The sequence below is a fragment of the Drosophila erecta genome, unplaced genomic scaffold, assembly GCF_003286155.1.
Source record: "Drosophila erecta strain 14021-0224.00,06,07 unplaced genomic scaffold, DereRS2 tig00000000-arrow-pilon, whole genome shotgun sequence".
Taxonomy (NCBI): Eukaryota; Metazoa; Arthropoda; class Insecta; order Diptera; family Drosophilidae; genus Drosophila; species Drosophila erecta.
Genome location: NW_020825194.1, coordinates 24971739 through 24999468, shown reverse-complemented (window position 1 = coordinate 24999468; position 27730 = coordinate 24971739). Strand labels below are relative to the sequence as shown.

Genomic DNA, 27730 nt, shown 5'->3' with positions numbered 1-27730 from the left:
TGGGAATTACAAGCTGCCAGTAGCCAGACGTGCTGGGTGCGCACCAAATCGGGGTGGGTTTTCGCCTTTGCTTGCGCATTAAAGCAGGCAAAAGCAAAAGTATAGCCTATATGTGGAAGTAATTTACGTTTCAGGGGTACTGAGTATTGGGGAAATGTAAAAAAAAAAACATTTTAAGAATATGATAAAAAATTTATTTCTGACTCGCCCTTGGCTGGGTTCGAGTTCCCAACATGTTGAGATTACACCTGTTTATGTTCAGCTGTTTGCATGCAAGCACGCATTTATATCTTTTGAAATATGTGTCAAGCAAGAAGTTTACATTTTGGAATTAGTTCAAATGTAAGAAAACCAATAAAAAATCAAATTTTTTTTTATCAAAAATTAATAATTTGCTAAAAAAAAAAAGGAATTGTTCCCGCCCGGGTTCGAACCGGGGACCTTGTGCGTGTGAAGCACACGTGATAACCGCTACACTACGGAAACAGCTGAAGAAACTGCGTCCAATGTTGCACCTGCGGTGTACCAGCCTTTTTAGAAAGTAAACCTCTTGGATATGTACACAGGTAGGTAGGTTGGATGTCCCAAGCTCAACTATTAAAAGCCCGAGATAACCATATTTATATACATACGTACGCGGCGTCCAGGGACTAATTTCCGTGGTCTTTAGCAGAAACATTTTAGGAATATTTGCACCATATACAAACGCGGTTCAAATAAAATTATTTCGGCAATGATTCAGTTGGGGCCAAAATCTTGTAACCGGAGTGGTCAAGGTTAAGTGGTCGCCTACATAACTTGTTACAACTGTGCACATATCATTTATGTAAGCCAACTACTTTTTGATATACGAATAAATTATACAGGGCTTGGGATTGCTATCTACTCACATTATAATATATTATATTATATTGACTTGCACATCTGTCATCATTCGTTATGGGTTGGCCCCTTTTTTATAAATGATTTTTACATTCAAGCATCGTGAGTTTTGAAAAGCAAGGGGGGTATATGTCAAACTTACTAAACAAAAGTGAACTAGATAATTCGCCACTAATTTGATTCTAAATGTTAAATGCACTAAAACGAATTAAGCGGGACAAAGTGTCAGTTTTCATTTTGCAAAAGCCAGAGCTAATCTGGCACAATTTCGCAGGTTTATTTGTATTTTGAGCGCCATCAACCAGCATTTTACTTTACTTAGGCACGCCGCATTAAACCGAATGCAGATAATTAATTTCATTGCACATTGAGCTGGTGCTAATTAAATAAAATAGTGCAAAACGCTTTGGTGACTTTTCCATTCACACATTAATTAATTTGATTGCCAATATAGTGTGTAAAATGGCAAAAATTCCTTGTGTTCATTATTAGAAGCAAACTGGAATTTGTTCAGGTTTACTGAGCTGAAAAAAGAGCACATTTATTTTATATGCAGTGATATCTGGAGATCGAATATAATTAAACAAGTTATAAATGGAATTGCCTCTGTATTATTATAATTTTTACTCCTGCCCAAAAATGTCATAGACCACATCCCTTTATTGCTTGTTCTCGGTTGAGTAACTTAGTTCGGCGGGAAACCTTTGACCCGCCCACAACAGACTATACCGAACCTAGTTTTTAAAGTCGTAAACTTTATTCGTAGCAATAAAGAACACCGAAGAACCATGAAAGTGCACAAGCGGAGAACGAATTCGAAATTACCTCTCTAAAATATTTATTGATAAAACACTGTGCGGTAATAACTGTGTGGCTAATGAAAATCTGTTGGGAACGCTAGTGTTTCATTCGAACTAAAATGAAGTTTTTCCAAACCAGAATAAATTGGGCTGAAGCTAAATTGAAATGTTTAATATTTTACGTATTTGCTTAGGTGGAAAATACCCGACGTATACCCGAAGTGGTATACAGAAGGCGTGGCCTGCTTAAATCTGATTCTAATTCTAAGCTCGAAGTCTGGCAAATGCAAGCCTCGGGCCAAAGTGAAGCCAGAAAACACAAGCTCAAGGCAAAACAGGTGTGATCTTACCCTCAGAAAGGGTATCGAAAGTTTTTTTTTTTTTTTTTTTTATTGTAGTTTATTAAGATATACAGGATAGCTATGAACCCTTTTATTACCTTATTTTCTATTGTTTCTGCCAATTGGCGCTCCGGCTATAGGGAATATTTAATATAGCTTTTTCTAGTTTGGTCTAATACTCTCATGTTGTTTTATAATTAATGTTTAGCTATTAAGCTATTGTTATCTTAGCACTAAGTCTCTTGGTTGACGTCTTTTGATCCTCTGCCTCGGTCGAGTAATGGTGAGATCATTAGCGAGACGATTCCTGTGGTTCATCAGTCTTGAGTTGTACCGACTGGAGTGGAAGTTGATTTGTTGTAGTACCGTAACTAGTTTTAGGTCCCTATGTAGCACGCTATTTCGAATGTACCACTCACAGCCTGTAATTTGTCTCGCTATTTTGTTCTGGGCCACCTGAATTTTTTTGATTTGGCTATCTCTTGCTATCCCCCAGATTTGGCAACCATATTGCCAGATGGGAGCAATGACCTGCTTGTATAGGGTGAGCTTATTTCGGGTGGAGAGTTTACTGTTGCTTCTTAGGAGCCACCAGTGCTTTGTCACAGCTGCTCTCACCCTTGTTTTGATGGCTGCTATGTGGGGAGCAAATGTGAGCCGGCGATCTAATGTTATGCCAAGATATTTGGCCGTACTACACTGCTGTACCATCTCCTCACCTAGTTGAACAGCAGGTGGTGTTTTCCTCCTTAGTGAGAAGCACACGTTAGCTGACTTTTGACCATTTATGCCAATATTCCATCTTCTTGCCCATTTCTCGTACCTGTCAGCGTACTCTTGTAGGCCGTCTGCTGCTTCATATTCGCAGGATGATCTGTAAGTAACACAGACGTCATCGGCGAAAGTGGCTAGAGTCATCCTGTCAGGGTTGGCGTCCATACTAGCATTTGGCTGCGGCATATCGTTGGTATACAGACAGTACAATAATGGACCCAGTACACTTCCTTGAGGCACTCCTGCACTGACCTCATGTATCCCTGAGGTTGCGGAGTGGAAACGTACTGCGAACTGCCTATTCGCCAAGTAGGACCGCATTAGCAAGTAATACGGTGCTGGTAGTGTCATTTTTATTTTGGCCAATAGGCCAATATGCCAGACTCGGTCGAATGCTTCCTTAATGTCCAAAAAGAGCGCATTGCAGTATTCTTTCTCATCGTAGGCTTGCAATATTTGGTCAACGATGCGGTGCAGTTGTTCTATTGAACTGTGACCTGCACGAAATCCAAATTGGTGATCAGGGATGGCTCTTCTGGATGACATTATCCCAGCAATTCGGGCAGAGATAAGTCTCTCAAAGATCTTCGAGATTGATGGGAGGAGACTGATTGGCCGGTAGGATGCTGGGTCACTCTCTGGCTTTCCGGGCTTGTGGATCATACTCACTAAGCCAAATTTCCACTGGGCAGGGAAGTAATGCAACCTCAACATAGCGTTGAAGATCAACGTTATGTAAGAGATCGCGTGAGTAGGCAGCGCCTTCAGAGTAGCGTTGCAGATGATGTCGTGGCCTGGTGCTCTTTTAGAGGATTGGCGGTTTATGATCGCTGATATCTCACATTGGTCGAACGGGAGAATCGGTGCATCCATTTGCAGCGCTTGCTCGAGGACTTCCTGCGTTTCTTGTTTTTCCTGTTGGCTGGCAAGGTTAAAGGGCTTGAACCGTTCAGCTAAGTGCCTAGCAAACACTTCCGCTTGTTCCTTGTCAGAACGACACCATGTTCCGTTCTCATTAGCTAGTGGTGCCTTCCTGGGGCACCTCCTTTTTATACTACGCGTCGCTTTCCATAGAGAATGCCTCGCTTCGCTTCCAGTACCAGTGTTGGTAAGCCTCTCGTCGAACCATGCAGCTTTATGGTCCACCAGTTTCTTACGGAGAATATGTTGAGCTCTGTTCCACTCTAATTTGTCTAGAGGGTGGCGGGACCTCATCCATCTTGTCCGAAGTCGTCTCTTTTCAGCAATTAAAATAAGAATTTCCCGTGTGAGGGGTATACCTGCTGCTACGGGTCTCTGTGTCAACGTTCGTGTAGCTGTTATGGCTGCCGATTTCACCTTTACAGCAAATAGGTTGATTGCGTCCTCAATATCTTCTTCTGAGTTGATTTCTATATCAAGATACAGAGATTGCTCTAGAAGACCGCAGAACATTTCTAAGTTGGTGTGTCTGGTTATCAATCGATCTGCTGTAGGATATGTCAATGCTGTGACATCCAGCGTTATGATAAGAGGCAGGTGATCAGAGCTGAGATCAGGAGCCGATGTTATGGAAGCATGAATATCGAGAACGCCTTTCGTTACTGCAAAATCAATGCAGCTTGGAGTTCCTCTCCTACCGTACGGATACCGAGTAGGACTGCCTGTAGCCAGCGTGTTGACTTCCGTACTAAGAATAAGATCCGCGAGAGCGCGACCTCTTTGATTGCATCTTCCTGAGCCCCAGAGCCAGTGAGATGCATTCCAGTCTCCTGCAATTATAAATTTTCGATGATTTAGCGGTAGTATGTCAGCAAATTCATTTGTTGTCCATGTGAAACGAGGAGGACAGTAAATCGCACCAAAGTCGATCACACCAAGCGCTGTGTTTATTCCTGCAGACGCTATTTGTACTTTTTCGCTGGTAACAGGGCTCAGAGGATAATGCACCAAGCTAGATTTTATAAAGATCGCAGCTCCTCCTCTAGCATTGCCAACACTTGGATCATTAGCTGGATATGCATCAAAACCATATATTTTTGGCACAAAGTTTCCTCGGCAGTGAGTCTCACTAATTAGTATGACATCGATCTTATTTTGTCGCGCAAAGCACTCAAGCTCTGGCAGCTTCGTGGAAACGCCATCGGCGTTCCACATTAGAATGCGCAGCGGCATCATATTGTTGATCGTTGCGCTTGGAGGGCAGCAAGCAAATTAAGAATTTGCCCCTGCTGCTGTGTCTGCTGTTGCTGCTGTTTGAGCATCATCATCATCATCTCCGTCTGTTTATCCTGTAACGAGCGGAGTGAATCGATATTTCCATTGAGGGTTCGCATCATGTTTTCAATGTTATTTTCAAGAGATGAGTGATATGCCGTATTTCGGGATCTCGATGCTGAACGGTTGCGGTTGTTGTCTCGTTGAGCTGCAACTCGAGATCTCGATGTCGAGCGGTTGCGGCTGTTGGTTCGTTGGTTTATGTTTGGGTTGTTCTGCTGTTCATGTTGAGAGACATGCACGCCTCCCCTAGCTGCATCTGCATAGGAGACACCTTGACGAGTGGCTACTCTTGGTCTGCTCCTAGTTTGATCATTTGTCTCGGTTTGGCTATTCACAGTAGGCCGAGCTCCAACTCCACGCTTGGGCCGAGATCGTTGCAGGAACGCCTGGTATTTGGGGCACCCTGAATAGCTTGCAGGGTGCTGTTGTCCGCAATTGTAGCACGTGCACGGTTCACTGCGCGGCCTAGTACAGTTGCTGGCAGCGTGCTCGCCAGCACATTTGACGCAAATATGCGCTTTACGACAGTATTTAGCCGTATGGCCAAACTGTTGGCATCGATGGCATTGCACAACAGCATTGCGCTTTCGGAGGGGCTCAACGATAACCCGCATATGGCAAAGTGCCTTGACTAGCAGGATCTCCTTATTATTGGCCGCGGCGGCAATATTCACGAAGAACATATTTACCGGCTTGGCTACAGGGGTGCCTGGCTCACTGCGCCTCTGGGGCAGATGGACGTCAAGCACCTTGTGTCCGAATTTTTCCAGATCCTCCTTAATCTGGCTATGAAGCGTGCTGTGGTGTAAGCCTTTAATGCAGACTTTAAACGGCCTATCTTCCTTCAGTTGGTAGCAATGGAATTCATATTTTTCCTGCTCAAGCCAACTGACAATGCTACGAAAAGTGGTAGCGTCATTTGCATAGAGTCTCATCATACCGCCAAGTGAAGCCCTAGCTTCAACTTTATTTATGTCAATTATTTTCCTGAGTTCTTGCATGAGCAGAGAGACGTTTTCAATACCTTCCATCACTATGGGCGGTGGTTTGGGCTGCGTCTTGTTGGGAGAACCTGAGGTGCCAGGAGAGTTAGCGGCCCGCTTCGCCGCAGCAATGGCAGCTTGATGACTTGTACTAGGCCTCTCACATAGCACGTCGTTGGCGTTCTCAACTTCCATGTCATCTGGGTGAAGCGCTAGCAATTCGAAACGGTTTGAGCTGCCACTATAGTTCGATTGAGGTATGGGAACGTTATCACCGTTCTTGCCGAGGTTAGCTTTTTTCCCATCAGTCTTTGGGGAGGCGCATGACTTGCGCTTTATTGTTTGAAAGCGCTGCGAGGCTTCACCTGAAGCAGGGCTTTGGTAGCGCGAGGCGGTTCCTGATGTGGACCCATTGACGCTCGAAAAAGCAGATGCCAATGAAGCTGCTGTGGCGGCAAAATCGGATACTTGTAGAGTATCATTATCTGAGGGCGCGTTGACGGCATTTCTAAGTTCCTCTCCTAGAACTGCCTTGTTCTTATTAGTAGCACTAGTAGTCGTTGACTGCGGCTTGTCAAATTGTCCGGGTTTCATCGCACGCCTAAGAGTATGCAATAATATCAATTGATCTTGGGGCAGAATAGAAACTAAAAGCTTCTATCTGATACATAGGCCAGAACTTATCTGCTGCTGGAACCAAATGGTAAGCTCCTCACAGATGTTTGTTAAGCTTTCCAACGGATGTTGTGTTAAGCTTGCCGGCACGTGGCCGTTGGACAGCGGAGCACAATTTAATTAAATTTGATAGTTTTAAGATCACTGCACTGGCACGTTACTATCACTGATAGTGACTCAAGATGTCACTAAGCACTAATTGTGCCACTAATTGTGGACTTGTCTCTGGTGATTAGTGGCGAAAATATTAATAACCGCGAGCGATGATCAGGTGCGTGCTGCTCTTCGAAAGCTGCGAGGAAACTCTCATCTCAACTGGCAACAAAAAACAAACGTCAGGCTTTGAGTGCAAAAATATGTAGCATCCAAAACAAATTAAATTGAGTGTCTATTTAGAGAAAATGCATTTAAAAGCCGTGGTCAGGGTAAAAGTTTTTTGTTTAACATTTACTGCTAAACTTCCATCACAAAAACTATTCCAGCGAAGGACTCGCAAAGAAAAAACCAAACAATATTGCGAAACCTCAACATTTAACACCATTTATGTGCATTAAGTGAAACCTTTGGAAAAATAATTAAAATGGGTTTTTAAATAGGTTGATTACGAAGTGCACAGCTAAGAATTAAGCAGACTGTTTTTTACAGAATTTACCTGATTGTACATATATTATAAGAATAACTTTTTAAATACAGAACAATTAAAGATTTCTAAGAGAACGCATTTAAAACTGAAATATGAAATTCGCCCAATCCATTCGGCAGAAATGAAAACTTGAAGCTGCTCGCAAATTCATTAAAATCAAATTGAAAAAATATTTAATCAAACGCCAGAGCCAGGAATTGAAAGAGGAATGTGTAAAACGAGAAATCGCATTCCCAAACAATTTTGTGCAACGGAAAAAATTCTAATTTATTGAGTTAACGCCCATTTTTACACCCCGTGCACATGAACAGGATCCAGGCGCTAACCCCTCCTGGAACACCCCCTAAAAACCCCCATCCGTTGGTCACGCCCGGCGCATGCCACAGCCATGACCATAACACAGTCTAATTCTGTACAAAAAATTGTATATATAGGAAAATTTAACGAAAAATTTCCCAGCTCTCGGCGAACACCCCGCCTGTCCACAAAATGAATTTTCACGCTGCTGACGGGAACACGCATCCCGAGCACACGGCGAACGAGCCCCTTTGCATTTACCACACAAACATTTGGGCCGTGTTCCGGCAAAGCCCCGCCGCCTAAAAAACGAATTAAAAACTTGCAAAAATTTTAATGGAATTTTTTTCATTCTTTCTGCACTCCCACGCTGCCTGGTGTCATCCTGCCCATCGTTGTGGGCGGCGGCATTGCCGAAATTGTTGTCCCCTTTGATTGTCAAGAGTCGGCTTACACACATAAATGTCACATCAGCATATAGCCAAGTGGGTGGAAGGGTTGGCTATGCGTTGATGGCTCTGCCTGGTGTTAGCCGTACAGATGAGCGACGAAATAAACGCTCAAAATCCAGCAGGTTTGGAAAAGACACCGACTCTAAACTGAATCTTAAGGCGAAGTGTTAGTATCTTAAAAATTCGTATAATTGTAGACGCCATAGACGTTTAAATACTTGTAAGTGTATTTAACTGGTTTGAGCTAAAAGATACTAACATTTATTTAATTTAATGCCAGTCCGCTTCGGAGCGACTTAACTGCTATTATATTTAATTTCATGCGATGCATTATTAAAAGGTTCTTTAAATTATGATAATTATTTCAAATCATTCAAAACTGGACTTTTTTTATTAATCAACATATCAATATGTACAACGTATTTACACAAGTTAAGATTATCCAAATCCATGGAATTGAGACAACTAAAGCTATAAAGCCCCATTAATGATGCACTGCATCTACAGTTGGTTTGGTGCGTAGAAACTGTTCCACACCGGCTCGATTTTTTCCAATTCCGGAAGTGCCCTGTATTCAAACGTATCCCCAATATTGAGGCAGTTGAAATGGGCTTCGTTTTCGATGGGTGCAAACTTAAGCGATTTTATACTTTCGCAGTTGGGGTCGCCGTGTGCAGCGAAACTCGTCCAAACGTCGATCATTCCGGTTATAACCTTGTGTTCCGGAGAGTCGGGAGCGGATTGATGCGACAGCATGCTGTGGAAAATGTAGCACAGATCGTCACCATGGCAAACACCTCGCATCTGATGACCGCAAAGTACAATCCTGATGGCGTTGCACAGTTTTGAGTCGTGATCGAATCGATACAGATAGGTGGGGGCACTGGATTGGCGGACGCGGTTCAAAGCGGCCCTGTATATAGGGTGCCAGAACTCTCGATACGAACACAGCTCGAGAAACTTCATCATGTTTGCCTGGTTACAGGGCTCGTCGCCGAAATACGCATTCTTCAGTTGCAGGCCGTAGTTCTCACGCAGTTTGGGATCCAGGTTGAGACTGAGATCGTTCGGCAGGAGATTTTTGCAGTTTCCCACCTCATCCAGGGTTGCTGGCCGCCTAGAAACCTCTGGAAAACAGTGCGAAGTAATTAGCGCTTACACAGAAAAGCATCAACGACATTTACCTGGATAGAATAGCAATCCCTCGAAGCTGGTGCCCCCAAACATCATGGGTATCCTGTGGCTCCAGCTATTCTGCATCAATTCGTGCGGGTCCTTGGCGACCACAGTGTGCTCGGTAGTATAAGGTTCTACGACAGGTCCGAAGGCGAAAAGAACCCGATGATGCTTCTCATCGTTGCTGAGAACTGTTGCGGTGGCCTTTACGATCTCCCCGCCACTCACTGATCGCAGAAACTCAAAGATGGGCTTGTCCTTGTTGTCACCAGTGTACCCCAATTTCTGGGCCAGCCTATAAGCCCAATTATTTCGCGGAGGCTGCGTCCAGGGGCACAAAACACTGCCCGACATTACGATAGCTTTGTGAATAAGCCCTTCGGTTTGGGGACTTAGTGTAAGGAAGTGGGTCGAGGCACCTCCTGCACTTTCGCCAAAGAGTGTGATATTGCTGGGATCACCGCCGAAGGCCTCGATGTTTTGCTGTACCCATCGGAGGGCCATGATTTGGTCCTTGAGGCCGGCGTTTCCGGGCACGTTCAGCTGCGGATCGTCCAGGCTGAGGAAGCCCAAGGCTCCTAGTCGATAGGCAACGGTGACTATGACCACATCCTTCGACATGAAAAAGTCAGGACTATACATATCCCGAGAAGCTTCTCCGACTTGAAAGCCTCCTCCGTAGATCCAAACCATCACGGGACGCAGTTTATCCGGCTGCAACTGCAATGGAAATCATAAACTGGGATTAGATCTGTAGGGCACATGCAATACCCAAAACTTACATCCTTGGCATACACATTCAAGTAGAGGCAGTCCTCTGAGCCCGCGAACTTTCGGAAAAACATGTGTGTCTGAAGGGGCTTGTCTGCCGGCGAAGTGCAGTCCAATTCCAGGTCCCATGGTTCCACTGCTTCGGGGGCCTTGAAGCGCAGATCCCCCACTGGCGGCTTTGCGAAGGGAATCTTCTCGAAACTGAAGTAGCTCCCTCCCCAGATCGTGTTTCTCTTCACTCCCCGCACAAGACCTGATTTCGTCTTTATTACGGAATATATTGCTGTCGCCAACTTGCGCTGCTCGTACTTAAAACTCAGCACCCTGTAATAAAAATTGTTTATCAAAAGATTAGATTGAATAGAACAGTTTTTGGTTTACCTAGTAAAAATAATTATTAAATTAACAATAGTATTTCTCCGCGATTATTTGTTAACCGCGAATTTCTAGAAGCTAGGAATAATTTTATTACGAGCATAGGATCGTGAATTGGGGCACAGGTGGCTTGGAAACTTCTTGGAAATGTCATAACACACTACCTTATTAAAAGGCAACTCCTCATCAAAATATTTATATACAATAATCCTACTCATCCACCACAGTCACGCACTAGGAACATGACCACAGTGAACACTAAGCAGTGAGCTCCAGTCGCACAGCAAATTGCCGGGGAAGCACTTTCAATGTCGTTGGAGGTCTTTGTTGGCTTGAAAGTCTTGCGAATGGCGAATTGTCAACGGCTTTTGACCAACCTCAACTCAACGCCTCACGTTTTTTATGCACGACCAGTTCTCTATTTTGATGCCTAAGATTTTTGTTTCTGATTTTATAGCTAATTTGTGGGTGGGCGTGAACGGTTTAATGCATTAAATGGCCTATTTTTATTTGCTCGCACTGCGCACCGTCGATGGAGGCACAAATCGTATATTTAACTGGCGTTCTTCAAATGCACTGACATAGTTTGATTCAACATCATTGCACACGAATGCATACAAATCGGTAATTACGTTTGGAATTGAGAGAAAGGCGAGATCAGATTGGATGCCGGATTGGATGGTACGTGACTGCTGTGGGTCCGTGAAAGCCAACTTCCAAGACGTAGCGCCTTTAAATATTTCTGGGCGATCTGAGCTTGTCATTGAAATATTTTTCGCCAGTGTAGTTTGTTTTAAATGGCCTAATAAGCAGTAGACAAGCAGTTGAGCGAAACAAATGAAGGTAATAAATTAGAGTAATTCACTCAGTTAGCCTAGGGTTTCACACATTATTAGGTTGGAAAACCATTCAAATTGCACTTCGATCACCTGGCAGGTGCGCAATGTAATCAAAATTAAGTTTAGTCGTATAAGAATTAATTAAAGCATTCGACAACCAATCAGTTCAGTGCGATACGGTGTGTTCAACGGTTGATTTGAAAAGTCAATGCCTTGGCAACAAAGTGAATAGGATGACTAACAATATAAGCGACTGTATCTCAGGTCAGTCGTTGAAAACAAACTAGAAATGAGCTTGTATTATATCAGAGTTGTATCTATCGCGAAAAGAAATGTATAATTAAGAGCATTTGATGTAAAATCCGCCTTGTCATGCCCGTAGTCAAAAATATAAGGGAAACCTGAAATGAACCCTGTACCCGGGCAACTTATCAGTATAATTCCGCGTGTTTATACATACTTGAACATGCAATTTTGCGATTTGACAAAGCGATTTGAGCAGTGGTATAATGTAGACAACGATTATCCATTCTTTATGACTGTAACTAGCAGCGAAATTAAATAAATGTTAAATCAGCTGAAATCATAATAATAAGCGGCAAAAACTTCAAAGAAAAGGTACAGTTGTCACGCTTTTTTCATGGTAATTTAATTTTATTTGTGTCTAAATATAGAGGAATAGAAAACTCTATATATTTTTGTCTGATTCACTGCTAACTGACCTAACCTACTTCCCCGACTTCCTCAATTGAAAGCCCGCACAAACAAACAGTGATAAATAAATATAGATACACGCAATTAACACAATTTTGTGTGTGGCTATGCAATAATTTATGTTAAAAATACTAACTACCCGCAAAACTGGTAATAAACCTGCGAAAACGTGCAAAAAATAGCAAACACAAATCAAAAAACAATAAAAACCAACGAATGCCGCAACAATGGTAACATCGCTGAATCATGGGTGAAAAACAAAACAAGATAAAAAAGCCGAGGAAACAGACGGACGGAAATGAGGCAGGGAAAAAGCAGCATTATTAGGTTTATGCAAAACAACTGAAAACAAGCAACATATATACATAAAACTACAAGAGACGACGATATAGTCGACTTCCTCGACTACCAAATACCTGTTACTCAGCTACTAAGAGTACGAACCGCAAAGGTAAACATTCTTTATGACGTATCGATAGAAATTGGAAAAAAGAAAACAAATCTCGACTCGGCTATTGATCCTGATCAAGAATATATATACTTTATATGGTCAGAAACTCTTTCTTACACCTGTTACATACTTTTCAACGAATATAGTATACCCTGTTTCTCTACTAGTAACGGGTATAATAACCAATACGCAGCAAAGTCTGCGCAACAATTTCACCAACGCAAGACATAAATTGATGTGTGCACAGATTACACTGGGAAAAATTTACAAAATGCCAACATTTATTTGCCCAATAAAAAGCATTCCATTTAATATTTCTTGCTCAAAAATATTTTCCCAGTGCACACGTATGCATTTGTATGCATGCTGGGCAGAAGCTATTGCAAAACCAAGACGCGAGACCTCAAAACAGAGAAATCCGTTTAACGGACACTGTGAAGACTCACTTAAAGGTCAGCTTCAGTATATCCATAAAGCGGGTTGCCATATCGAATGCCTTATCGCGCACTATTCTTCATGAACACCCAGACACGCTGGTTATCTATGTGCAGCTATACACGCTTCGAAAACGGGCGATTTGGGGAAAGTGTCACAATAAACCCGAAGCTAGCCAAGTTAGCACAACCGGCTGGAACAAAACGATCGCTAATCGCTGAACGGAACAACCAGAGCGCTCTTCAAGAGCGTGCGGCACCAACTGACCGGTGGGATCGGATTGCACGGCGAAAGCGCCTCTCACTTGAATCAGCTGTTCGGTTACTAACTCTCCGCTCTGTAAAATACCGGTTTTACTCTTCACTTTCCGAGTTTTCTTACTGTTATGATATGTAAGTGTTTGTGGGTATGTAAGTACAAGTGGGTCGTATCGTAACACAGTCATCTTAATTCATAAAGGCCAAGGAATTAGATGGCGTTTTCTGCTATAGACAAGAATAATAATATCCATCCTATCCACTCTTTTATCTTAAACGCCGGGAATGTTAGATCGCATTATTGTAGAATTTTCTTATAAATTAAGATAATATCTGTATATATAATATTAATAATAATATATAATTATAATATTAAAACAATATTTGCACTTCTATTATCTGTTCTCTTTTGTTAAGTTTTTAGATTTTAACAGATTAAGTTTTTAAATTCAGCATACCTATATATCTGGTCATTCACATTGATGATCTTTTGTTATCCCTTACTGCACCTCGATGATTGTCCAATTATAAATTATATTATTTTATATACTATAATAATACAAAATATGAATACATACATACATATGTATATCAAAAAGATCAAAGTTTGAATATATGGTACTGGGTATCAAAGCAAGTTGTATGCAAAGTTTTCTTTGACAAGCTTTTGCGCGCGCGGCGGAGCTGAATGTTGTGATACTCAAAAGTGTGATCAAGCTTTACAAGCTTTATAAATCAATTAAACCTATAAAATCCAACGCCTCTGATAACCTTGAACACGAACCTAATTAATTTTTTTAAATATTTTTAGAGCTATTTTAAGCCTTCCTGAAGAGCGCAGCCTAAACATACCCAAAAAACCCTATATTGTCTTTTAATAAACTTTCGTCTTTTTTTAGTTTACATTTTCTTGGGTTTACCAAGATTTTTTTTTTGACAAATAAAGTAGCTGAATAAGAGAGTCATATATCTTTTGAAATATTACAACACTTTTCCATATGGGCATGGCATATTATGATATGAAAATACACCCACCAACTGATAAGGAAGTGATTTGTAAGTACTCTAGAAATAAATTTCAGAAAGATAAAACATATTTTATGACAGTGAAGCCGTAACGATTACTTGATATGGCCCAGTAGCCCCGGTATTCCCGAACTTAAGTTCTACAAATGTCGTTCATGTGACGTTTTGGAACTCACAGTTGCCGCTGACTCTCGTCAATAAAAAAAACGGACTCGCTGCTGAAAGATACATTTATTTACTCATGGTTGGGCTTAATAGTCGAAGTCATCGGATGCAGTGTAGTGCTCTTCACTTTCAGTTACGACTGTGTCTGCCTCGGCGGAAGGTACATCGTCACACAACCCCAAGTGCAGGGTTACAGCAATAAAATAGAAGCTGAAAACAAGTGGCTTTATATTTCTAAGGTTCGCCAAATCGGGAACTAATCTTACGTGATCAACAAGACAATTTTCAGAAGTGCATCCATCTCGACTTGTCCAGTTGGGAGTCCCAAATATTACTGATGCACAGATGCATGATCAGATATGGAAATAGCAAGCTGGGTTTCCGAGTTGGATTACACTAACAATTAGCACTTGACAGCTGATTCGCAGTTATTGCACAATCGGCGGACATTTGGTAGAACCGATCAAACAAACTTTGACTACAATACCTTGACATTCACTTTGGACATTATTATACATTTATTAGAGCTCATCACCGTAACGAACAGATGCCAATCACAAAGGTTCCAATTAGCAAGGAATTAGTCACGCTGTATTTCATCTCGCGATTTTTATTAAGTGTAACATTTTCGCATCAACGCATATGCGAAAACTTGTGGCAATTTGGTTGGTTTGATAACTCACATGAGGCCCAGACAAAAATGAATGACGCAGCTCCATGTTACCATGTTTACCACATGTTGAGTTTACGTTTTTCATTAGGGTAACTATCGTACTTACTGCTGAATGAAATCCCAGTTGGTAAAGACTTTCGGTACACTTTTGTTCGGAATGAGGCTAAAGTGCCTCAGTTTGGTCGGAGATACCCAAAACCTTCTCATTTTAGTTGTGTGAGAACTATTTCAAAGCACTTGTTAAATGTTGTATTTCTCTGTTTCAAAATACAAAGTTTATTTTTTTCTTTCATAAAATACATTTTTAAATTTCAAAGTGTTTTTGCATCACATGACTTTGAATCTTTTCGCCAATATGTTTGTATTTCCAGCAAACTCGGATACACAGAGAATTCTTAGGCAAACTATTTTTGACCAGTCGTTATCTTTTTGTGGACATCAATAAACGACTCCAAATAAAATGTTTTTGTTTTCATTATTTCATATTCTAAAAATGATGTAAAACTTGGACAGGTTTATCGTTTGTTTGTTCAAATACAACATTTTACCAAAAACAACCTAAGCATACAAAAGATATATATCTAAAAAGACTTAGGCTAAGAATATAAATAAATTGGTTACGGTTAACTAGTAGTCTCAGTTAAATATACATATACTCTTTAAAAAACACAAATGGAAATTCTCATTTTGTAAATGTGTGCGTTCGTGATACTGGAAGAATATATAATGGGTCTTCTAACTGAAGTTTGTGCTGAGTACTTAAAACGATCTCGAATAAATTGAATTGTATAAAATACGTTTGATATTAGTTGGCTTTTAAAGATATCAGCGAGACTTAAAGGAACGTTAAATATAAGATCTTAGCTCAGATTCCTTGGCTGTCTTGTTGAGTTTGGTTTAGTGGGCTTGGTAGTTTCTCATAGAAGGTACTTCAGTTGCGACTTGTTTCACACTCATAGGTCGTGCGCCTGCTTATTCTACAGATTCGATCCGATAAGATATAGATAGAAACGGATGAACTTTAACACACCTCGAATTCTCCTCGTTGACAAACTTAACAATAAACTCTCGTATTTTAGGTCTAAAGCTACGCTTTGCATTGTTTCAAACATAGGCTTCAACGTAAAGCTTTTCGGGTCATAAAAGGTTAGGGCGGGTTCACATGGTTGCCAAAAATAAGTCTTTAGGACATTCTTAGGACGAGTTCTCCAAATGTTCTCTCATCAGGAATATAATCCCTTGATTATAGAGGCAAAAATGTGTTTACATTTGTTCATTTCACTCCAAGCAAGGATTGCATTCAAAGCTCAAGTTCTTTGTCTCCAAATGTGACCCACCCTGCACTAATAAAGCTACATATCTATCCTAAATGGATTCCCTACAGCAACTCGTCGCGTCGAAAGAAACTCTCCCAGACCATCAACTTCTTAAGATCGGGCACGTCGATCACCTTCAGCTCGTCGGATATGTTAAGGCACTTCAGCTGGTGTTTCTCGACGGTCGCAGGATCGACGGGCTGCCACAGGTGCTCCTGTTCCGGATCGAAGTTGGGGTTTCCACATGCCGCAAAGTGCGTCCACAGTCCCACCAGCCGCTCGATGCACTTGTACTCCCGGGTGTGGTTCTTGAGCTTCCTCGCCAGCGAGTTGTAGAACAAGTAGGACAGATCGTCGCCGTGGCACGTACCCCTCACCTTTTTGCCGCAACTCAGGATGCGCAGGTGGTTGAAGTGCTTGGAGTCGAAGTCGAAGCGGTACAAATACGTCGGCGCACTGCGGGCGTACTGCAGGCGGGACAATACTGTGCGGTATATGGGGAACCAGAAGTACTCGTGGGACACCATCTGGAAAATATTCAAGAGGGTTGTACAGTTATTGTATGATTAAGGCGCACATCGACCTAGTGAGAACTCTAGATGGCGGGTGTTACTAGAGAAGAAGAATCTTTAGAAGAATCTTTTAAACAGTGTGGAGGAGAGCATATGCAAAACATGTAACCATATACAACAATATCATTGTCACTCTTGTTTGCTTCATCTGAATAATCAAAATAATAATAATATTCAAGATTTCTAAGTCATCTTGGTTAGATCGGAATGTTCTTAATACCAAAAGCGAATATTATTGTATTTCCCAGCTCCAATAAACGATTAGTTTTAAAGCCCCATCTTGTGATTTATGGCCCCAGTCAGTCGTAATGGTTAGAGTTTCACCCACCTGGAGGTATTCATGCAGGGTGTCCAGACTGGGCGTCTTATCGCCGTAGTAGCACTGCCTCAGCTGATCGCCGTACTCCCGACACAGCGCACTTTCCCTGTCCATGTTCAGTTCGATGGGCACCACAAAGCGGCAGTCATCCAACTCATTTAGACACTTGGGATTCGTCTTGGTCTCCGAGTACAAGAGCAGGCCCTCGTTGGAAACGCCGCCGATGATCAGCGGGATATTGTTGCTCCAGGCGGTTCGCATCATTTCAATGGGCTTCGTGGGCACCACACAATGGCTGGTGACATATGGTTCGATGACGGGTCCAAAGGAGAAGCCAATCCGCTCCCGCTTCTCCTCGTCGATGCAGAGTTCTCCATTGGCCTTGATGATATCGGCGCCCTTGGCGTTCTTCAGGAACTCCCAAACACCGCGGGTGTTGTTTTCGCCCGTGTAACCAGCCTGGACAGCCAGCCGATATGGCCAGTTTCTCTGAGGAGTCACTGCCCAGGGCGAAAGCGTGTTGCCCGACATGCAGATGGCCTTGTGGAAAAGCCCACGCGTCTGCTCTGTGATCATCATGTAGTGAACCGAGGCACTGCCCGCACTGTCCCCAAAAATTGTTATATTTGCGGAGTCGCCTCCGAAACGCGAGCAATTGGCCTTGACCCAGCGCAGGGCCAACACTTGGTCCTTGAGACCCGCGTTGCCGGGCACGTCAAGCTCGGGATCGTCCAGGCACAGGAATCCTAGTAGGTTTAGGTTGGTATAAATATACTTTTATATATTTTCATCAATCTTACCCAGTGGTCCCAGTCTGTAGTTTATAGAAATGACCACCACATCCTCGCGCAGCAAATAATCCGGACTGTAACATTCCCGTGAGGCCTCGCCAAACTGAAAGCCGCCGCCATAGATCCAGACCATCACGGGCATGGGCTTGGTGGGATATAACTGTGAAGAGAATATTAAAGTATTATTAACTTTTGGTTGAACAGTAGTTTTCAGATAAGGATTTGCTTAAGATGGCTGGCTTCACTATGGACTCACATTCTTTGTGTAGACATTGAGGTAGAGGCAGTCCTCGGAGCCATCGGTCATCTCGAAGACGAAGTGCTTCTGCAGCGGCTTGGGACCCTGGGAGGTGCAGCTCCTGACCTCCGTCCAGACCTCCGGGGGCTGGGGGGCCTTGTAGCGCAGCTCGCCCACCGGGGGCTTGGCGAAGGGGATCCGCTCGAAGCTGAAGTACGACTGGCCGTAGATGGACTTCCTCTTCACGCCCTTGATGGGTCCGTAGGTGGTGCTGACGACAGTCTTTTCGCTGGTCCTGTAGCGACGTTGTTGGACCTTGAAGTCAACCATTCTGTAACAGAGAGGGATCGGAGTGAGCTTACGCGATTTCTCAAGATATTCCAATTGATCTAAGCCCAAGCAGCGAAAGGGGAACTCGCAGCCATTAATCAGGCACAATAAACGACGTCAGCTCTGCCAAAATTGATGGGAGCGGAGCGTCTTTTCCGTTAGTGTTCTGCTGATAAGGTTAATTTTTTATCAGCTCGCGTCTGACAATCCAGGTGTGCGCCATTTATCGGGGACCACGACAATCAGTTTGCAATATTTTGTTATTCTTTCTGGCTTTCATTTTTTGTTTTTGGCTTATTTGTTCTGACTAGCAGTCAAACAAAATCCGACGCGGCCTGGTATCAAAAGATAAACAAACTGCTAACCAAACAAATTTTCCGGCAATTTTTCGAGTTGTGTAAGTCATTCAACTCGGGTGGAGGAATTCAAGGGTAAAGGCCATTGAAATTTAGAAATGCACTCAGATTTTAACAGCCAATGTGCCTATAAATTTCGTAGTTTTTGTACCCAAAAATGCAGCATTTTTTAATAAGAATTTAAATGTATATCAAGCTTTGAGGCAAGGCCTTTCACACTGTTTATAGCTTGGTATATTAAAAATAGAATGAGGGTCTTTATTTATTTGATGAACTTTCCACCTTTCCCAGGGTGCCATTTATTTGTCTAAATAAAACATCAAAGTTACTTGATAAGGCTCAAGGCTTTTATAGAAGGAATTATTTCTTAAGTGCGCAAATATGATTATTTGTCTTTCCGACCAATTTTAGATCGCCTGAGGCGTCTTTTGTTTATCGACTGCCACAATGGTCAAGTCGAGTATACAAACTAAAGCCGTTTATGTCTTTACTTCCACTTTTCGATTGAACGATGCAAAGCAGAATAGTTTTGATCGCTTATGTGCTCACCCGGCGAACGAACGTGTTTCAACTTTTAATTAATGCCTACGCAAGTCCCTACTTGGCATAAACAGAGAAGATAAAATAGAAACCAAGCTACATCTGAGATACACTTTCTGGCATTTTTGTATTTTTTGCTTTGCTCGCAGATGTCATCATCCTGTTGTTCGCAAATGTCATCAGCTGCCGAAGAAACCCCAAGGGCGGCGAAAATATATCAAAATTTATGTTTATTTATAGCCGGAATGAGCTGATGCCTGTTTTCATCCGAGATGGAAGCCAAAGCCCCAACACATGATGCGAATAATACATCCGGAGCAATTTGGCTGCGGCTATCTCAAAATGCGGCCTTAAACTTGACCATGGAAATTGATATGGCAAAAGGAGCGCTTGAGCTAATGGTCGGCACCTATAAAAATAAGGAAAGTCAATATAAATAATGCTTATGACGGTTCTGCCCGACTATAAAAATTGCGTCCTAATGCCGGGCTTGCGTGTCCCAAGGTTATTTCTCAACTGAAGGTCCCACCTGAATAGGGCGGACTGGACACTAAACAATTTTAAAAATGCCGAAAGCACATGGAACTTTATTTTTTATTATGGAAAAATACACAAAATGCTAAGAATGCAGAGACCATAATTTTATGTTAACTCATTTATGGCTGCTTACACTTGATTTTACTCGTCATTGCTTCCGTCGAGAATGTATCTGCGAAACGAACTTGTGTGTCCCAATTGATTTATGTGTTATTTTTGGCCATGGCAGCGATAAATTTAAAGCAAAATAAACAGGAAAATTCTGCTTACACTGAGATGGAAACTATTCAGCTGCTTATTAGCAACATTTGACAGGTCGTCACTGACGACAGCATACCCAAAAAAGCAACGAAGAACGCGAATAAACGATTTATTATTTATTATCCGACTTACTGACTATCAGATACCCATTACTCAGCTGGTGCAAGTGCCAACGAGAAATTTCCACATTTTCTGCAATATCAGTAGAAATGGGGGAAAAAATAAAATGCAAATAAATGAAACAATTTTCAAAAGCGTGGGTGTGACAGTTTTGAGCGATTTGTGGACGCTAGAGTGGGCGTGGTAAGTTTCCGAAAATGTCAGTATATAAGGAAACGTATGGTATATGCACATTTACTTTGGAAAATATGAGGACTTGCAAACGTAAAATTGAGATCACCTTATCTACAGAGCAGTAGGAAATTTTTGAAACAGCATTCGCAAATTTGTTGTGTTTAATGCACCCAGGGGAGCGATAAGCTCGGCTTATGTCACATATGATTCAATTAATTCCCCATACAAGCTCTGTTTTCTGCCCGACTTTTCTTATCAGCTAGACGTAGGACAAATCCGGCACGCGATAGATGGAAATGTGAGACTGTATAATCTAAAGCAGTATCAAATATTGTCTGGCCAACAGACTGACAGACTGTCATGGCCATGTTAGTTTCTTAAAAAGATGACAACACACGTAAATTATGATTAGAGCCCACATAAAACTAGATATTAAACAGCAACAATTTAATTTCCGCCTCGTAGTGGCCATAAAAAAGGTTCTGGCCCCGTTGACGACCTTGGCAAGGCTGCAAAAGCTCCATTCGCAAATTGCAGAATGAAAGCTTGGGCACCATGAATGAATAGGATGGTAGAAGGCAAAGAGAAGAGCTTTCAACCGACAGGTCAAGGAGTCATTAAGGCATGGAAGTAAAAAGATTTTAAAATGTCCAAGAATATTTGCTGAACAAGATTAGTACGTGTACAGAAATCAGAAACAGCAAGCATTATAATACATTTTGATGATATTAAGTTTAAGATATAAAACCTATTTGCACAATCGCGATACACGCTAAGCTCACAACTACTTAATAAGATTTTAGCCTAATTTAATAGTCCCAAGTATACCTCATTAACCTTAATAAAGTAAATATATTAAACGAATAACATAAACCGATTTGCGTGTCTTGATTTAATGAAAAATGCGCTGAAACTTGAACTCATTCATTGAAAATCCTTATAATACATGATATGCACACACATAAATTTAAAAGTCAGCTTGCTCGTGTCGCGGCAATTCTTGCATTCTTTATTCATTTAAAAAATTGTTTTCGCCATACAAAAGCTTTCAGTAAAAAAAATAATAGAGAAAAAGAAAATGCGGCAAAATTAAATTGACAAGTAGACGAGCGTGTTAGTGTGTGTGGGCGGCAGATAGAAGGCGAGCACGAACTGCCAACGACAGAATTTCACATAGAACACAAACGAATTTTTTTGCCGCGGCTATACGCGGCGTATGCGCAATGTCAGAAACAAAGCATACAGAACAAATGAATGCTGACTATCGCAGAAATGTTCAAACAATAAAGAAAAGAAAAGGAACATAATAAAAAAATCAACTATCTGCCCTAATCATAAGATTCCTTAAAGGAAATTAAATTCACGTAATTTCTATACCCGTTCCCCGTTTCAACATTCCTTGAAAAGTATGTACCTATGGATATTCCAACCAAATGCTTGGATATCTCTCTCGGTTGTGTCCCGGGTATCTGATAGTATTCGCTATAGATACATGATTTGGTTGCCTCTTCACAATTTTGCTATATTGTTGTCCTATTCTTTATAAACCATTTATAATTAACTGTTATTTTTTAGATGCCTGCTTAAGATCCACACAATTTCGAAAAGATGCACTTCTAAATATGGAAAAGATAATTATAATTCAATTATACAATTTGTGGTAAAAGTCCAGGCCGTTTGTTTGGTGTATCTGATTAAATTTACATCTTCCGACCCTTTAGACCAGGTCAGTTTTTTCTCTTTTGATCTCCTGCCAATATAATTGCGATGCGAATAAAGATGTTAAGTGCATCCATGTAAATGGCCAGGGCGTGATTAATTGGATCGTATGGGGATTTACTGTACTGGGGATACAGCTCCGCCGACTTAACGATCCTTTGCGTATCGTACAAGAGAAATCCGCTGAACAGAATCAGTCCGCCGTACAAGGACATGCTGGCCAGTCCCGCCCCCACTGCAGTAGTGGGCGGCAACCACATAGAGGCCAGCGAGGAGGCGAAGACCACGCCCAGTCCAATGGCCAGCGGTCCACCCATATGCAGGAACTTTTCGCTCGGTGCACAAGCGGCCACTGTGGACAGGGCACCCACGATTCCGCTGGTGTACAGAAGGGCCTTGGTCAGAATGGGTCCGCCCAGCAGGCACATGGGGGCCAGGACAGCTCCCAAAACGGTGCAGTGGACGAGCCAGGCCAGCTGCTTGGCTCCGAAGCCTGGCTGATATTCTATGCCTTGTGCAACTGATCCACTGAGCATTACAAGTCCCAGGGTAACCAGTGAGGCAACCCATCCAGAACGCGTCATCAGAGCCATCATGGCATCCGATTGAAAAATGGCAACGGCTGAAGCAGCCGTTACACCACAGGATGCTCCAAAATAGGCGTAGGTGGCATGAATGCGATCCCTCACGTACTGGGGCCACGCCACCGAGTGATCGTAGATACTCGGTTGATTGGCAAGGCCCAGACCATAGTAACACAGTCCCACGAGACCCATCAGAGCCGCTCCAGCGGCCGCTCCTTTGCCCATGGAGTAGGCATTCTCACTGGGAGGTCCCATCATGCGCTCCTTCAGAGAGGGACCCCTGGTTCTACTCTCCAGTTGGGAACGGTCGCGATCTCTCGACTCCCTGGAATACCTTCTCATTCCAAGTTCCTGGATACTTCTTTTTGGAATCACTGGTTTTCCTCGAGCTAAGGAAGGCATTCCCAACGAATTACTCTTCATCTGCGACTGGGCGGAGCTCCACAAGCGAGGACCTCCAGACTGACCCAAAAGCCGCATCGGTCGTCCTGACAGCACATGGCTTATACGGGCCAAAAGCATTTTGAAATTAGTTTGTACTGCTTATTAGTCAACAATTTGCTTTTAGTTTGAAGGCGTGTATCTGGTATCAGTATCTTGGACAACGTCAGAAAAGTATTAAAAAGAAAGGGATGAGTTTTGCCAGGCTGTAAGTTTAAATGAACAATTTAGCTAAACAAATTTTGAGACAAGACTAACCGATGATGCTTGCAGATGTATTTTGAAAAGGCAGCTAGGTTACATCTAAAATGAATTCATAACTGAAATGTGTTATTGAAATTTGTTCATTCATCGCTATCTGCATTCATTATTTTATCATCATTATAAGTTTACAAATTAGTGGCCCCTTTTTTATATACTCGTATGTTATTATAATGAGGAAATCGGCGATTGCTACCGAAGAAACTGATCGCAGCGAACCGCTTTGAACGAGTTCAACCTCACGACAGCTAGATGTGAACATGAAGAATTTCCAAAAGATATTTTTATACCTCTTATAGAAATTTTTGCACGTGCCCAGAAAACAGACAATTCTCAGCAAAGATTGTAAAATTGAAGGTTAAGTGGCTGCTAAGCGATGGGTTTGCTGTGTCAATTGATCGAACCAATGACTTAAATTGATTTCAGCCAATAAATAACAATGTGGAATTGACCAAATTTTAATTTCAGATACTTAAATGGAAGCAATTTATTAATAAAATGATAAAAATACATTGTATGCGTATCGACAATTTGTAGTTGTGTGCCGAACTGATTGAATGTGGGCTGTGTGAATTTATTTCGACTGGCAGAAATTACAAACAAAAAAAAGCAATTTAAAAATGCAAACGAATGAAGAATTGGATTATAAAAAACTTGATTGTTATGTGACGTCATTATACTGCAAAAATATACAAGCCATTTGCATATCTATTTTTTCACAGATACAATCAAAGTGTGCTACCTTAAATTCGGAAAAAGCGAATAGTATTCCGAACATAAAATTATTTTGAATAATATGGTATCAGTATCCGAGAGAAATTGAAAACCAATTCAGACCCTACATCTTATTCGCCACAATCCACCTTTTTGACGCTTGAAATTCAATGAAATCATCGCGTGAAGGGGCCGAAATTAAACCAGTTGGCCACCAAACCAAGCTGATCTCATTCAACACCATTCCCATTCTTTGAAAATCGTCAAACAGACTTTTGGCAAGCTGGCCCCAAATGTGAGTCAGCCTCTGATGTGTTTACTGTGGTTTACATAGTTCTACAATTTGCATACGTCCCGTGAACTTCTGGGAGCGGGCTGGCGGAGGAACTCTAGTTTGCTACCTAATTATTTGCGCAGTTTAAGTGTCGGCAAAAAGCCCACAGACAAAAGAGAGAGCCAAAGACCCCACTAAATACAATGGACTCGTATGGTGACGTCTGCCCTGTGGATGTGTGTGTATGTGCCGGCATGTGCATGTGTGTGGGTATGTGCCAAAGTGTTGTAGTGTTTGTGGATATCTATGTTTGCCCATAATAAAGACAAGTTACGATTCCACAGAATGAATGGGAAACATCATACAAGGGTGAAAAAAGCAGTATCTAAATTCAATGAAGATAAATATGTACCTGGCTAGGTTACTACTAGGTACCATTAATAACTGTTAGAAAACAGAGCACATTTAGCATATTTCTTACCTCAAATATAACAGAACATCGATTTAAATGTAGTATGAACCTTTTTTTATGCTACATTCCGGAAAATTACTTTTTTGAGACCGCCAGCCCCATACTGCCCCACCTGTCTCCCCCACCTATTGTTGTTCTATAGACCATAATTAAATGTGTATGCGTCCTTCCACAAGGATAGGCAATCCCTGGAGTAGGACATTGTAGGCAGCTGCTCGGCCATATCAAAGCAATTTCATTGCTCCCAGCTGGGTAAAATTCGAAACACTAAACAAAAAGTTCTGTTTCTTCGTGGTTTTCACTTGTTATGGGAAATATCTACATCGGTTATAGAGTAGTTCGGAACTGGACAAAGTGTGTCGCTCTGTAGATCAGGACATAAATCATGAGCACTTCGATTGCGATTTACACAAGGCTTGTTAATACTCAGTTTGTTTCAGAGGTGTGCAGTTTAATTATATAGTTTGCTTTAGTGGGATGACACAATGCGCTGATGTCATGAGGCTTGTGTAATTGGAATGATTTTCATTCCACTCTTAGCTAAGCAATTTACATTTTCGAAAGGGGATACAAGCAAATCTTTTTGGTCTAACCAATAAGGAGCTCTTTTATTGCTTATCTTTAATAAATCAGAATGAAGAAATGTCAACTTACTTGAGTCCAATTTTGAACTGATCAAATGCAGCCATGGAAGACATGTTGTTAATTTTCTGCTGTCTTTTCGGCTCGAGTATAATTGAAAAATCAACAGCCGCCTTTCAAACGCGGCCGAATTCGAGCTTTTTATTAACAAATTATATAAATTGTTCTCAGTTTGGTGGTGTTTCCGTAAATATTTAAAAAACGCTTTTATAAAAATTGTTTTGGTGCTTATGCCTAAGCGAGTTGAGGAACTGCCAGCTGTTCGGTGGCCTTGCAAGGACTGCGTATATCAACAAAACGGAGCTTTTATGTCCTGCGCACAAACACACGCACACGCACACGCACACGCGTCGAAACCACGTTGGAAAACGAAAGCGCAGGATACGAAAATTCCTAAACAAACGTCTATCACATAACTTTCGCTTAGTTTGTAAATCGATTCCCTCACAATTCTTGCCCGATGTCGGTGATGTATATAGTAGTTTGTGGCTTTTGTGGGCTACGGATACGGATGGTACTTTATTATTATATATGTGTGGTCTGGCATCTGTTGCCGTTACGCGTCCGCTTGGCGTGAAGGCAGCTCGTCAACTGCCCGCCAAAGCACAAAAAGTTCTAAGCGTGCCGAAAAGCTCGCGAACGCATGCGAAACATAAAAGCGTTTATTGGTAGACACGGGAGATACGGTTCGGGGAACCCTTATCAATAATACAGTAGTGCTATGCCATATAGTTTTGGGGCGCACTTTCCTACGTACCTGACTCACTGCCCAATTACATGGCACAAAACGTGTCGACTTTGTCCTGCTGCCAGATATCCACTTTATCACTGTCAAAGGGACAAATATTACAAAAAAAAAAAAAAAAAACAGCCCAAAGATAGCAATAATCGTATTGATTCGCACCGGTAACCAGTTGTGATTTCGCTGATTCGAATGATTCGATGTTTTATGGGGGAGTCATGTGGAGGTAATCTTTATGGCCCACTCATGCTCTGATAAGAAAGTGTACAAATGAGTCACAATTTTTATTTGAGGGTCTTCTAAGAAGCTGTAATCGGAAAGTGTATTTATTTGTGGTTTCGAGAGGTACTATGATTGGCTGGATCAATGATTTTGGGGAGAACAGCAAGACGATTACTTGAAAATCAGAACTTGTACCGATTAGCGGTTGTATTTTGGATCAACAAGTTCCCCTGAAACAAAACAAATCTGCTGAACACTTCGTGAGAAATTTACGTTCATATGTATGTACATATGTATGTATGTTGAAGTTTTTTCCCATTACTTAATATTAATATTAGTTAAATGTTAGTGGAAGAAAGCCATGAGCGCTTTTTGGCCTATTAAGAAATCTTAGGCTTAATAGGTTGTTGGTTTTAGTATACTGTTTAATATTTAATAAATATTGATGGTCTATATTTTCTACTTTGTGTATCTTTGGGTCTGTTTTCCTAGTCAAATCGATTACTTCATCCTAATGGTCGTCCTTCCTCAAATTAAAATATACACCAGAAGGAAACATTTCCTAGAATAAAGTCGTTCATTAGGAAGAAGTCCTTATTTTCCTGTTTTTATTGGTGCCCCTGGTGGCAGAGTAAACAAAGCCAAGTGACGAAAACAAAACAGGGGAAGGCAGGATAAACACAGCTGACTGAAGGACCTGACTCCTGTTGCTGCCAAAAGGGAGTAAAAAAGCGAAAGGAAGAAGCAGTAAATCAACCCATACAAACACTGCTCAAAAGCTTTTCTCTCCAAAGCTCTTAACTTGCAAACTATTTTGTGTTCGCATTATTGTGCTATTTGATTTGGTCTGCCCCAAGTAATTGCCTCTAGTTATGGTCAGTTCTAGTTTCAGTTATGTTGGGCACGCAACTGCCGCAGACTGGAATCAGCGAAGATTACTCCTAATCAAATTATGGGTTGGATTAATGGAGCTTTGGTGCTTTATCGACTGAAAAAAAGATCGCATTACTTCTGCCGAACACTTTGGAATCCCCTGAAAGAGTTGTGTTGCAAAAACAGAAAGATTTCAAGGCAGGGCTGCCCATTAAAATCGAATTAAATCGAAAACATTAATATC

General features: G+C 41.7%; 4 protein-coding genes and 1 non-coding gene across 5 annotated transcripts; all 5 read right to left on the bottom strand.

The window, feature by feature from the left end:
- Positions 1-413: 413 nt before the first annotated feature.
- On the bottom strand, positions 414-486 carry Trnav-cac. Its single transcript has one exon. It is a non-coding gene; the product is annotated as a tRNA-Val (tRNA).
- Positions 487-8452: 7966 nt separating this feature from the next.
- Positions 8453-13132, bottom strand: LOC6553328 (esterase B1). Its single transcript, XM_001979154.3, has 4 exons — positions 12879-13132; positions 10065-10377; positions 9291-10002; positions 8453-9233 (listed from the first exon to the last, which is right to left on the bottom strand). Exons 1-4 carry the CDS (start codon positions 12917-12919, stop codon positions 8608-8610), a joined length of 1692 nt encoding a protein of 563 aa, XP_001979190.1. The 5' UTR covers positions 12920-13132; the 3' UTR covers positions 8453-8607.
- Positions 13133-14362: 1230 nt separating this feature from the next.
- Positions 14363-14662, bottom strand: LOC113564859. Its single transcript, XM_026983892.1, has 2 exons — positions 14582-14662; positions 14363-14525 (listed from the first exon to the last, which is right to left on the bottom strand). Exons 1-2 carry the CDS (start codon positions 14614-14616, stop codon positions 14402-14404), a joined length of 159 nt encoding a protein of 52 aa, XP_026839693.1. The 5' UTR covers positions 14617-14662; the 3' UTR covers positions 14363-14401.
- Positions 14663-15280: 618 nt separating this feature from the next.
- Positions 15281-26260, bottom strand: LOC6553329 (esterase B1). The gene is made up of 5 exons (XM_001979155.3): positions 25662-26260; positions 18243-18555; positions 17996-18146; positions 17205-17941; positions 15281-16831 (listed from the first exon to the last, which is right to left on the bottom strand). The coding sequence occupies exons 1-5, from the start codon at positions 25703-25705 to the stop codon at positions 16367-16369; spliced, it is 1710 nt and encodes a 569-aa protein (XP_001979191.2). The 5' UTR covers positions 25706-26260; the 3' UTR covers positions 15281-16366.
- On the bottom strand, positions 22079-23570 carry LOC6553330 (growth hormone-inducible transmembrane protein). The gene has a single exon (XM_001979156.3). The coding sequence runs from the start codon at positions 23365-23367 to the stop codon at positions 22270-22272; it is 1098 nt and encodes a 365-aa protein (XP_001979192.1). The 5' UTR covers positions 23368-23570; the 3' UTR covers positions 22079-22269.
- Positions 26261-27730: the final 1470 nt, after the last annotated feature.

Excerpts from the sequence above, each read along its gene's own strand:
- LOC6553328 (XM_001979154.3), bottom strand. The coding sequence starts at position 12,919 with ATGGCAACCCGCTTTATGGATATACTGAAGCTGACCTTTAA. Across the intron at positions 10,378-12,878 it reads ATACTGAAGCTGACCTTTAA|GGTGCTGAGTTTTAAGTACG; the intron begins GTGAGTCTTCAC and ends TTTTTATTACAG. Across the intron at positions 10,003-10,064 it reads TGAATGTGTATGCCAAGGAT|TTGCAGCCGGATAAACTGCG; the intron begins GTAAGTTTTGGG and ends TTTCCATTGCAG.
- LOC113564859 (XM_026983892.1), bottom strand. The coding sequence starts at position 14,616 with ATGGATGCACTTCTGAAAATTGTCTTGTTGATCAC. Across the intron at positions 14,526-14,581 it reads AAAATTGTCTTGTTGATCAC|CTTCTATTTTATTGCTGTAA; the intron begins GTAAGATTAGTT and ends ACTTGTTTTCAG.
- LOC6553329 (XM_001979155.3), bottom strand. The coding sequence starts at position 25,705 with ATGTCTTCCATGGCTGCATTTGATCAGTTCAAAATTGGACTCAA. Across the intron at positions 18,556-25,661 it reads CAGTTCAAAATTGGACTCAA|AATGGTTGACTTCAAGGTCC; the intron begins GTAAGTTGACAT and ends TCTCTGTTACAG. Across the intron at positions 16,832-17,204 it reads CCCTGCATGAATACCTCCAG|ATGGTGTCCCACGAGTACTT; the intron begins GTGGGTGAAACT and ends AATATTTTCCAG.
- LOC6553330 (XM_001979156.3), bottom strand. The coding sequence starts at position 23,367 with ATGCTTTTGGCCCGTATAAGCCATGTGCTGTCAGGACGACCGATGCGG.